At 46.3% G+C, this 11,962-nt stretch overlaps 1 protein-coding gene and 1 long non-coding RNA gene across 3 annotated transcripts; both read left to right on the top strand.

The window, feature by feature from the left end:
* Positions 1 to 24: 24 nt before the first annotated feature.
* MRPS18B (mitochondrial ribosomal protein S18B) lies at positions 25 to 11,962 on the top strand. 2 transcript variants are annotated; one of them, XM_083493434.1, is made up of 7 exons: positions 25 to 126; positions 2,845 to 2,995; positions 7,929 to 8,026; positions 8,238 to 8,306; positions 9,126 to 9,192; positions 11,296 to 11,355; positions 11,603 to 11,962. In XM_083493434.1, exons 1-7 carry the CDS (start codon positions 61 to 63, stop codon positions 11,812 to 11,814), a joined length of 723 nt encoding a protein of 240 aa, XP_083349560.1. In that variant the 5' UTR covers positions 25 to 60; the 3' UTR covers positions 11,815 to 11,962. The 2 variants fall into 2 exon arrangements, with proteins under 2 accessions (XP_083349560.1, XP_083349559.1); XM_083493433.1 differs by lacking the exon at positions 25 to 126 and adding an exon at positions 775 to 1,162.
* LOC310702096 lies at positions 5,265 to 7,562 on the top strand. The gene is made up of 2 exons (XR_014523226.1): positions 5,265 to 5,333; positions 6,924 to 7,562. It is a non-coding gene; the product is annotated as an uncharacterized lncRNA (long non-coding RNA).

Below are 11,962 nucleotides of genomic sequence, written 5' to 3'. Positions count from 1 at the left end.
TTTTTTCCCTTTTCTTTTTAAGGGAAGACGTCCCTTTAAAATTAAGTTGCTCGGTTTTAAATGGGTAATATTTCCTTTAAGGATAATTCAGCTAAGAACAGTCTTGAAAGGACAATTTACCTCCAGGTACAGCCAATCAAATAATTTACTAAAAATCGCCAATTAAGACGCATTCTGGGAAGGGGAAAAATAAAAATAACCCTAACGTAATGCCCCTTTGTCCCCACCCTAGCCGTTCCCCACAATAACGTTCCGAGATACACCGTACTTACCTTTTAACAGACCCCAGAATGGCCGACCAGGGCGCGCGCGGAGGCTTTTATATGAGGCCACTCCCTCTCCCCAACTCCCCCCTCCCATCGTCGCGCGATGCGGTAAAGAACAAAGGCGAGAGCGCGCGCCGCCGCCTTATGCCGACACAGTTGCCCGGCCAAATCCGAATCAAAATTTACTTCAAAACACATCACCTGAATCGCATTTTGAAATCCAATCCGACTAACTGAGCCGAAATAAAAAATTCCGCCCGTGAAGGTTGTGGCGCAGTTAGTAGAACACGTGTACGCATGCGCGATCCGTTGCCAGACCCGCGACGTGTGCGCGCCCGCGCGCGGCCTCCGCCCTAGTTTCCGTGGGGGGCAGGGAAGGTGAGTGCGAGACGGCGTCACAAACCGAGCATGCGCCTAGCTCGGTGGTTGACGGCGAGTACCGAACTCGGCACAATGGTCAACCATTGTGTTCATGCGCAGTGAAGAAGCTCTGTCGGGGGGGGGGGCGTTCGTTCGGCGGGTTGTGGCGCAGTGTTTTATTGTGGAGAGCGTTGTGCGCGTGCGCGAGACTGGGCTGAACGGGGAATAGGCCGCGTCATAGCAAAACGCGAATTTAAATAAATTTCCATTTTGGTTTTTTTTGTCGTGGACTTTTATATGTGAATAAACACCAGAGGCTGTTGGGGAATAATTTTTTTTTTAAACTATGGGCCCAAACCTGTCGATGCCCCAAGGGCACCACGTACAAGGTCACCTTGAGGAAGGAGCGCTATGGCGCATGCGCAGCGAAACCTTCGGACTCCAAGATGGCGGCCTCCAGTTGTGCCATGCTGCTCAGCAGGAGCTTGGGCTGCTTGGTGGCTCGCACTGTGCTTCGGAGGCCTCTCTGGGCGCAGGTGAGGAGCCTTTTGTGTTTCATCGGGGAGCTCGCCTACAACTCGAAGTATTCGTTTTATTATGCGGGGGTTAGAGGCTTCCGCAGAAACAAAATTGTTTCTCTTTGTGCTCGTACTAAGTTCGGCTAATTCTGTTTCCTTCTCCTTTCTTGCCCTTCTCTAATTCTCCATCGTTGCTTCTTTTACCTGACGAGAAACTTTAAATGAGGGCTTTAAATGACGGGGCTCTTCCTCTTTTTACCGCTGCGGAAAGCGGGATGTCTGTATCCATGGTTACATCGCTGTATTTATATAGACATTGTAAACCATCCATTTATCTATTCAGAGAAAAAAATCATAAACTACTGTTTCTGTATTAATTGTCCGCTATGGTTTTGTAGCTAAAATGGAATGCACTTTTGGACTTGGGAAGCATGGGTGTAAATTCTGTATTACAGGCAGTGATTCTTATTTTACAATGTTCCGGTCCCTGCCCGGAAGAGATTATAATCTAAAGTACCATGCCCAGTGGTGTCTGATTATAATTAATTATCAGTAATTGATGGTGCCCGCATGTTAGTGTGTTGATTCACCTTTATCCTTTGCTAAGAGCATGAGCCAGTTAATAACAAAACAGCACAATCCTATCTATTTCTACTCAAATGAAAGCCTTGCTGAAGTCAATGGGGCTTACTCCCAAGTAAGGCAGGGTAAGAATTGCAGCCTGATTTAATTACTTACTAAATTCATAGCCAGTTCTAGTCTCTTTAATATAGCTTTAATAGAGGACAAATTATTTATTTAATTTATTAGAGGATAAATACGCTAAATCTATGTTAGCCTCTCCATGTTTTTTCATTTTATTTATGCAGAGAAAACTCACCCTGCTGCTTTTCATCTGAAAAGCCGCCCCCCATCCTTCCTGCAGCCAATCAAAACAAGACATTCCCTCCCATAGGCTTTCAGTCTAAAAAGGAGAAGGGTGGGGGAGAAAGCAAAAGACACCAATTCTTAAAGTGTAACAATAGCTATTTCTAATAGGCTTGTTCATACATTATGGTGGATGCAGGTGCAAGCTATGGCTGCACACATACAAGTGTAATACACTTGGTGATTTGTACAGCTCAACTATGTATTGTGTACACTGCATGATGGAGGAGAGAGCATGGTTAACAGGAGAACTATGTCTTCTCTCTCCCATAAATGCATATTGTTTGAAGCCAGGATCTCAGAATTATTTGAATTCCATCATAACCACAGAATTCCTTACCCCCCATATTGGCTGCATTTTAATTTCCCTATAGGAAAAGTGAAAATATGACTGCTACTTATTTTGCATAGTTTCAAGAAAGAATGAGAATAGTTTTATTGTCTTCCATTGTGTGCTGAATTGGCAGTGGAGATGGCCAATGGGGCCCTTTATTTCTGAACACTTCATTTGAGGAATATAGCTTTTTGAACTTGCTGTGATGTAATAATAATAATTACTGTATTATTATTGTTATTATTATTAATTTCTATGCCACCCACCTGACCGGGTTGCCCCAGCTACTCTGGGTGGCATTCAACAAATTGTAAAACATCAAATATTAAAACCTTCCCTATACAGGGTTTCTGCTTTTTAAAAAACAAACAAACCACTATCACCATTCATATCGATATCTGCCTTTTTACACATGCCTTGCTTTGCTTCTGCCCTTTAGAGTGTATCCAGCATTTCCGTCCTGCAGCCCAAGCGATTAACTTTCCGTATTTACAGCACAGAGGCCGGCGAAGCTGAACCCACAGAGCAAGCGGCTTCTGACACAGAATCACGTTTTAAAGAGAAACCGTGGGAGTACTTTGAGTCTGAAGGTATCTGGGGAATATAAGGACAGCAGCAGTGTGTGTGTGTGTGCGCGCGCACGCACGCAAGTGAAAGAAGTGGTGTGTCGTTTAAGAATAGGGCATGAGCTGCAATGACATTCATGCGACTGCAGATCTTTTTACATAGATAAAAGTAGATAATGCTGTATTAGACAGTGTGGTGCCTTCCAGATGTTTTGGACTCCAACTTCCACCAGCCTTGGCCTGGATGGCCTGTGGATTAGGGAATTGTAGTCCACAACATCTGTTAGATGCCACATTGGCTCATGTTGGCATCTGTCTGTCTAGGGAGACAGTGGATGGGTGCACCTTTGTGAGTGGAGTCAAACCATTGGAGAGTTAGCACCTGCTGTGGCCTTAGGGGCTGATACTGGAGAGACATGTTTTGTTGCAGCTGGGGCAGGTGAAGGTGTCTGGTTGTACTGCTGCAGGTGTACCATGGCATTTCTTCTCTTTGTACTCCTCCCCGTGGTTATTCCTCCTCTGGTCACTGCTGCAGATACACAACCTGACTGTCTCCAGGTGCTGCGGTCGCCACATTGGCTACTCCTGGGATAATCCCCATGGCTAAGAATGTTGACCCCTGCCTGTATGTAACAGTACAGTTACATACAGGAGCTGGCCATTGGCCACTCTGTTTGGGGCTGATGGGCGTTGCAGCCCTGATGGCAGTTCGGAATTGGTGACAATGGTAAGGGCCTTTTTAGCTGTGGCTCCCCACTTGTGGAATGCTCTCCCTGTTGTGGTCTGCCTGGCAACATTATTAACATTTCTTTGGCACCAGATAAAAATGTCCTCTTCTCCCATGCACTGACAGATTAGGTTAATTCTTCTGTTGTTTGTTGATCAAATGTTCTATATTGCTAAAGTTTTCTGCCATTACCTGGTTTGTTTTATAGTGTTTGTTATTTTTTTTGGGGGGGGGTAATATATTGTTAACTTTGTGCTATGCCTTCATGTTTTAACTTTTTGTAAGTCCCTTAGAGGTTATTTTCTTACGTGAACAACAAGTTATAAACAAAAAAACAGCAACATCTAGAGGGTTATCAGGGCTGGAAGAATCTCCTACAGAAATGTGCTAGAGCAGGGGTCAGCAAACTTTTTTAGCAGGGGGCTTGTCCACTGTCCCTCAGACTTTGGGGGCAGGACTATATTTTGAAAAATATATATGAATTAATCCCTATGCCCCACAAATAGCCCAAAGGTGCATTTTAAATAAAAGGACACATTCTACTCTTGTAAAAACATGCTGATTCCCAGACTGTCCGCTGGACGGATTTAGAAGGCGATTGGGCTGGATCCGGCCCCTGGGCCTTAGTTTGCCTATCCATGTACTAGACTTTACATTTTCTTTTTTTAACCTCACATACACCATTACGTACATGCAGTTCTTCTAAGTGTGCCATGCCTTTCTCCTGTGGGACAGCATACAAATGGTTCTCAGAAGTATTTTTCCCAGGCATGTTCCAAAGCAGGACCAGCATGCTTGCTCTGTGTGATCTCCCTTGTATCTCTTGGGAACATGCGGTCATTGGCTCTCTGCTTTGGGTTCGTGCGGCTATCTTGTTTGCCTCCTTCCAGCTACAGTTGAGCACTAAGCTCACTGGGTCAAGTTCAGTCACTGGTACCTCCAGTTGCTGTGCTTGGAACATTCTTCCTGAAGCTCTGGAGAGCCATTGGCAGTACGGCACCAGATGACCCATTGGCCTGATTCAGTATAAAGTACCGTATTTTTCGCTCTATAGGACGCACTTTTTCCCCTTCAAAAATGAAGGGGAAATGTGTGTGCGTCCTATGGAGCGAAGACGCCGTAGCCCCGCGACCCTCTCCCGGCTGGGGAGGTGACGTGCGGCTATAGAGGCTCCTGCCATAGCCGCGCGTCACCTCCCCAGCCGGGAGAGCGCGCCCGCTGCTCTCTGACCTGCTCTTTGGAGCTGGTGGTAGGCTTCCCCCTGCCAGCCCCAAAGAGCATTTCGAAAGGAATCTGAAGCCTGGAGAGCGAGAGGGGTCAGTGCACGCCGACCTCTCTCGCTCTCCAGGCTTCCAAGGTAGCCACCTGAATGCACCTTAAACGGCACCTTGTTTTAGAGCAGGAAAACAAGAGGGGGAAAGTTCTTCCCCTCTCTGTGCAGCGCCTCCTGCCGCTTCACTGAAGGGGCGCTGGGCAGAGAGGGGGAGAAATTTTTTTTCTTGTTCTCCCCCCTCTAAAACAAAGTGCGTCCTATTGTCCGGTGCGTCCAATGGTGCGAAAAATACGGTAGTTTCTTCTGGCCATCTATGAATATTTACCAGATTCTCAGTAAAGAATGGTTAGCAAAGCCATAAAGTTTGCTTTATGGCAAACTTTTAAATAACAAAGGTAGTGTGACTGATGACCTTGAGCCAGACATCCTGGAGAGTGAAGTCAAATGGGCCTTAGAAAGCACTGCTAATAACAAGGCCAGTGGAAGTGATGACATTCCAGCTGAACTATTTAAAATTTTAAAAGATGGTGCTGTTAAGGTGGCTACACTCAATATGCCAGCAAATTTGGAAAACTCAGCAGTGGCCAGAGGATTGGAGAAGATCAGTCTACATCCCAATCCCAAAGAAGGGCAGTGCCAAAGAATGCTCCAACTACCACACAATTGCACTCATCTCACATGCTGGCAAGGTTATGCTTAAAATTCTACAAGGCAGGCTTAAGCAGTATGTGGACCGAGAACTCCCAGAAGTGCAAGCTGGATTTCGAAGGGGCAGAGGAACCAGAGACCAAATTGCAAACATGCGCTGGATTATGGAGAAAGCTAGAGAGTTCCAGAAAGACATCTACTTCTGCTTCATTGACAATGCAAAAGCCTTTGACTGTGTCGACCACAGCAAACTGTGGCAAGTTCTTAAAGAAATGGGAGTGCCTGATCACCTCATCTGTCTCCTGAGAAATCTCTATGTGGGTCAAGAAGCTACAGTTAGAACTGGATATGGAACAACTGATTGGTTCAAAATTGGGAAAGGAGTACGGCAAGGCTGTATATTGTCTTCCTGGTTATTTAACTTATATGCAGAATTCATCATGCGAAAGGCTGGGCTGGATGAATCCCAAGCCAGAATTAAGATCGCTGGAAGAAATATCAACAACCTCAGATATGCAGATGACACAACCTTGATGGCAGAAAGTGAGGAGGAATTAAAGAAAAGAACCTTTTAATGAGGGTGAAAGAGGAGAGCACAAAATATGGTCTGAAGCTCAACATCAAAAAAACGAAGATCATGGCCACTGGGCCCATCACCTCCAGGCAAATAGAAGGGGAAGAAATGGAGGCAGTGAGAGATTTTACTTTCTTGGGCTCCATGATCACTGCAGATGGTGACAGCAGTCACGAAATTAAAAGACGCCTGCTCCTTGGGAGAAAGGCGATGGCAAACCTAGACAACATCTTGAAAAGCAGAGACATCACCTTGCCAACAAAGGTCCGTATAGTAAAAGCCATGGTTTTCCCAGTAGTGATGTATGGAAGTGAGAGCTGGACCATAAAGAAGACTGATCGCCAAAGAATTGATGCTTTTGAACTGTGGTGCTGGAGGAGACTCTTGAGAGTCTCATGGACTGCAAGAAGATCAAACATATCCATTCTTAAGGAAATCAGCCCTGAGTGCTCACTGGAAGGACAGATCGTGAAGCTTAGGCTCCAATACTTTGGCCACCTCATGAGAAGAGAAGACTCCCTGGAAAAGACCCTGATGCTGGGAAAGATGGAGGGCACAAGAAGAAGGGAACGACAGAGGATGAGATGGTTAGACAGTGTTCTCGAAGCTACAAACATGAGTCTGACCAAACTGCGGGAGGCAGTGGAAGACAGGAGTGCCTGGCGTGCTCTGGTCCATGGGGTCACGAAGAATCGGACACGACTAAACGACTAAACAACAACAACAAAAGTTTGCATTCGGGCACGTAGCAGTAGCAATTGGGTGACTGCTAGATTTTAAAACTCACTGAACTCCCAGCAAGCAATTCTGTGCTGTTTTTAATTTATATAGCACCATCAGCGTTCATGGTGTTTTACAGAGCGTTCTGTGTGTGTGTGCGTGTGCGTGCGAGAGAGAGAGATTAGGATGTAAATTTAAACAGCAGAGGGAGGTAATGGGGTCAAGGCAAGAAAGAGTGAGGCAAGGGCAGTACTGGATGAAGAGGAGGTCAATGCGCTTAGCAGCTACATAATCTCCAGTTGATTTGGGAGTGAGAACTAAGCAGTTAAGTAAAAATCCTCAAGAGAGCGGTAGGTTTTGAAGGAAGAAAGTGCTACGTGGGGAGTTCAAGCCACAAGGGGCAGCAGGGAAGAGGAGCAGGAAACTTTGGGGCAACTGGGGGTGGTTAAGTTGGAGGAACAAATATCACTGGCAGAAATAACGGCTAAAGGATAGGGTGAGATAGATCTGCAGAGAGGCTCTGAGAACAGTTTCACACTAGGATGGGAATAAAAACTATTGAGCCCCGTGGGACCTACATTTGAGAAGTCGTGCATGGGCTTGTGCTCAAAGGGATGCTTGTAGTCTTGGAGAGGGTGTATTAAATAAATTATTATTTTTTAAATGGGTGTGGTTCATCACAACACCAATGTTCCTTTAACCACCATCTGAGATTTTGATGAACGGTGCAGTCGAAGGGATGACTTGCTCTGAGGTAAATCACGTGGCTTAGTGGGGCTTGCTCACAAGTCGATAGAGCTGCAGCCCAAGTTTCTTAAACTACCATCACCTTTTCCTTCACAAGACAGTAAGCCTGTTGTTTCATCTGGGGCACGCAGTGTGAAGCGGATGTGTACTTGAATCTGTAATAGTTGGGCTCAGGAGGCTGATAGCTTCTGCTGTGTTGTCCTTTTGGCGAGCCTTGACAAAATGCTACTGTGATTGACTGGCATCGTTTTCTCTCTCCCTCCTTTAGAATACATAGAAAGATATGGCAGCAATCCCGTCTGGTTTGGCTACCGGCGCAATCACAAGGGCCAGATTCCGCCACAGAAGACCCGGAAGACTTGCATTGTGAGTGTGTTTCTTTCCCTCTTTTTTGCGATGTGTGCCAGGAAAACTAAGTTCCAAATGGATACTGTGTGTGTATGACACAATACCGTCACTTCTTTTGGGGCTGCCTATAGTAGCCATTTTGTGGTGGAACCCATGATACTTTTATCAATACCAGCACCTCTTCTTTTTAAAATGTAATGACATTCATTTCATACATTTGTTCCTGCAGAGAGGAAAGCACGTCTGTGGGAATCCCTGCCCTATCTGCAGAGACCAAAACCTCTTCTTGGATTATAGGGTAAGAGGAACCAAAATTTGTTTCTGAATTGAAATGACCTCCTTTTCAACTGAAAATCTCCAAAGCAGATAACAAGACTTGTTAAAAAATACAGTCATACCTCGAGTTGAAGTAGCTTCGGTTTGAGTGTTTTTGGGTTGTGCTCCGTGGCGACCCGGAAGTAACAGAACGCGTTACTTCGGGGTCTCGCCGCTCATGCGTGCGCAGACGCTCAAAATGACGTCATGCACAGAAGTGGCGACTCGTACAGACGCGGATTGCGTTCGCTTCAGGATGCAAACGGGGCTCCGGAATGGATCCTGTTTGCATCCAGAGGTACCACTGTAGTATAAAAATTTGCTACATTTTGAAAAGTGTGGGGTGGGGTTGGTCGCCATGTTAATCAGAACAGCAGGGACCGGTAAGAGAGGTAAAAGTACAACGTTCAAGGCCCTCCAGCTTTCTTGCCTTGACATCTTAAGAGCCAGTAAGGGAGGAATGAGGCGACCTTCCCTAGAGAGGACACTCTGTGGCTGCAGAGAAGGCCCCCGGCTCACGTCGCCACCACAGCATGTCAGATGGCCCCAAAGGGAAGAGCTATGTAGCTCTTTGGTCAAGCGTCTACTTAGCATTTAGAAGGTCCTTGGTTCGATTCTCGGCATCTCAGGTAGGGCCAGGAGGTCCTGTGGAGCAGCTGTCAGTATCAACAGGACTGAGTTTAAGATGGACCAATGGTCTAACTTAACTAATGGCAGCTTCATAGGGAACTGGCAGAAATAGCTTTAGTGCCCATGATTCCTTTTTTGAATTGTAACATGTAAAGTCTGATTATTCCTGCAGAATGTGAGGCTTCTGGAGCAGTTCATCAGCCCCCACACAGGCATCACCTACCACCCGACGCACACAGGTGAGCCGCCGTTCATATCCCCCATTCCACTTAATTCTACATCCCTGTTGTTGTCTACCTTGTTGAGGTTTCCGGCACTGGAAGGAAGTGAGAACTCTATACCAGACAGGCAAATGCCAGAGAGGCTCTTCTCAGCCTCCAAATTCTTTCCCATTGTACTAGAACTTGTGGTCACTCACTAAAACTGATTAACAGTGGATTCAGGGCAGACCCCCTAAAAAAACCCAACTGTTTCACGCAATACATATTTTTTAATGGCATTCACTGCAACCAGATGACCACAAGTTTAGACAGCTTTTAAAAAGGGGTTAGTCAGATTCATGGAATGTATATCTATTAGCGTCCATTAGTCATGATCCTAGTCCATTGCCTATTTATTGCACCTTTCTTTCAAAAGACTCATGGTTGTCTTCTCCCTCTCCAAGGCCATCCATGGAGCTTTGTGTCTGAATTGGGATTTGAACCTGGGTCTTCTGAGTGCAGCAGTAATCATTATTAATTTTGGCCCTGTTAGGCCAAACACCACAGAGCGACTATACTGGACTGAAACAGTTGGCAGCACTGGAAAAATTCTAGCTTTCTCCCAACTTCTCCACATATGAACTGACTGGTTCCTGCACTCATCATCTGAGGCCTCTCTTTGTGTGCTCCCTCTACAAGAGTTCTGGAGGGTGGCAACACAAGAATGGGCCTTTTCTGCAGTGGCTTCTTGTTTGTGGAATGCCCTCCTCAGGGAGGCTCGCCTGGCACCTTCACTACATATCTTTAGGTGCCAGGCAAAAACGTATCTCTATATCCAGGCCTTTGGCTGAATAAACATTCTAAGACCTTTTAAATGTGTTGGGGGTATTTTATTACGCATTTTGCGTCCTTGTTTTGTATTTTAATGTTGTGAACCACCCTGAGATCTTCGGATGAAAGGCGGTATACACCACTTGCTTCAAGACCTGCTTGTGGGCTTTCTGAAAAAGCTGGAGGAAACAGAATGCTGGAGTAATGAGCTTTGGTCTGAGCCAACAGGGCTCTTTATGGGTTTTTTATGTTTTTCTAAGTGCCACACAGAGTAGCCTGTTGGCCAGAAGCATAGTTTTGCTGCGCAACCTGACCTGACCTCCTTGGAATTGGTCATGCTGTGTGGCCAAGTTTTAGGGAAAGGATGGTAGTTGGGTGGGAGGGTACATGCCTTGCAATACAAGTTCCCAGGATTAATCCCTGGCATTAACAAGCAAACGAGGTAGCAGGTGATAGGCCTACCATGCTGGTGAGCCAGCCACTGCCAATCACAGGAGGCAGCACTGGCTAGACTGTCAGGTGGTTTGACTCGGAATAAGGCAGCTTCTTAGAATCCTGACCTATTTTAAAAGGTGTATAGTGGTACCTCGGGTTAAGTACTTAATTTGTTCCAGAGGTCCGTTCTTAACCTGAAACTGTTCTTAACCTTTAAGCACCACTTTAGCTAATGGGGCCTCCTGCTGCCGCCGCGCCACCAGAGCACGATTTCTTTTCTCATCCTGAAGCAAAGTTCTTAACACGAGGTAATATTTCTGGGTTAGCGGAGTCCGTAACCTGAAGCGTATTTAACCTGAAGCGTATGTAACCCGAGGTACCACTGTACATGAGCCTCCTCATTTTCCTGTGGAAAGGCCTGCTCATGCCCAGACTCCATACTTTCAAGCTCTTTTGTGACATCATGATTACAGTGGTACCTCGGGTTACAAACACTGCAGGTTAAAGACTCTGCTAACCCATAAAATAGTACCTTGGGTTAAGAACTTTGCTTCAGGATGAGAACAGAAATCGCGCGGCAGCGGGAGGCCCCCATTAGCTAAAGTGGTGCTTCAGGTTAAGAACAGTTTCAGGTTAAGAACAGACCTCCAGAACGAATTAAGTTCTTAACCTGAGGTACCACTGTACTCATGAAAAGGTATACTACCAGACTATTTGATTTGGAGAATTGACTCCATGAGTAGAGAAGTTGGCCTGTCCGGGTTCTAAGGTATAAGAAGCGTGATAGACTCTCCTCCCTAAGTGCAAACAAGCTTTTATTTGCATGCGGATACAGTCTCTGCTGCACTTTGAAATGTTTGCCTCCTTCTGTCGCAGGTATCTGTATGAAGAAGTATCAGCAACTGACCAAAGCTATTCAGATGGCTCGGGACAGTGGTGAGTGGCATGAAGCTGAGCAAAGGAGGGGAAGAGAGTTGGGTTGAAGCTGGAGGGGGAGAGGATGCCTGCAGGGCTGTGTGTGGGATAACGCAGCCCCGCCCGTACTCCATATCAGCAGTGGGAGATTCTTCAGCCCAGCAACAGGGAGATATTGTGGGTGTGGGAGGGGCTGTCGTTCCATTTTCTTTGGAGATAGCAAGAAGCTGTCTTTCTGACATGTTTACTCCTCCGCCCCCTCCCTCAGGCCTTTTATCCTCTAGCGTCCCCTTCGTCACTTTCCACGAGGACTACAGCAACCGGCATCCAGCTGTCACCAAGACCCCTCCGTCCCCAGCCCTGCAGAACAAGACAGCGTGGTATGAGTGGTACGAGTGGCAGCAGCCCCCGGAGAAGGAGATTCAACGGATGAGGAGGATTTACAAGGACTACCTGAAAGAGGAGAGCAGTCCCCCGTGAGTTAGGCAGGTGGCACTGGGTGAAACACACCCTAGTGGTTGTAGAATTGGTCCTTGAAAATATTTTGAACATCCAGTTTGGATGGATAGATCTTGGCTGCCTTCTCTTTGCTCATCTACCCATGTGTCAATAAAGTCAAAGACCTTAA

The sequence above is a fragment of the Podarcis liolepis genome (assembly GCF_965112155.1).
Source record: "Podarcis liolepis genome assembly, chromosome: 2".
Lineage (NCBI taxonomy): Eukaryota > Metazoa > Chordata > Lepidosauria > Squamata > Lacertidae > Podarcis > Podarcis liolepis.
Note: the sequence above shows the minus strand (reverse complement) of the source record. Positions and strands in the feature narration are given on the sequence as shown.

Bases quoted from the DNA above. Each gene is read 5' to 3' on its own strand.
- MRPS18B (XM_083493433.1), top strand. From the start codon at position 1,073: ATGGCGGCCTCCAGTTGTGCCATGCTGCTCAGCAGGAGCTTGGGCTGC. The intron at 2,996-7,928 runs GTATCTGGGGAA...TCCCTCCTTTAG, and splicing joins GGAGTACTTTGAGTCTGAAG to AATACATAGAAAGATATGGC. The intron at 8,307-9,125 runs GTAAGAGGAACC...TTATTCCTGCAG, and splicing joins ACCTCTTCTTGGATTATAGG to AATGTGAGGCTTCTGGAGCA.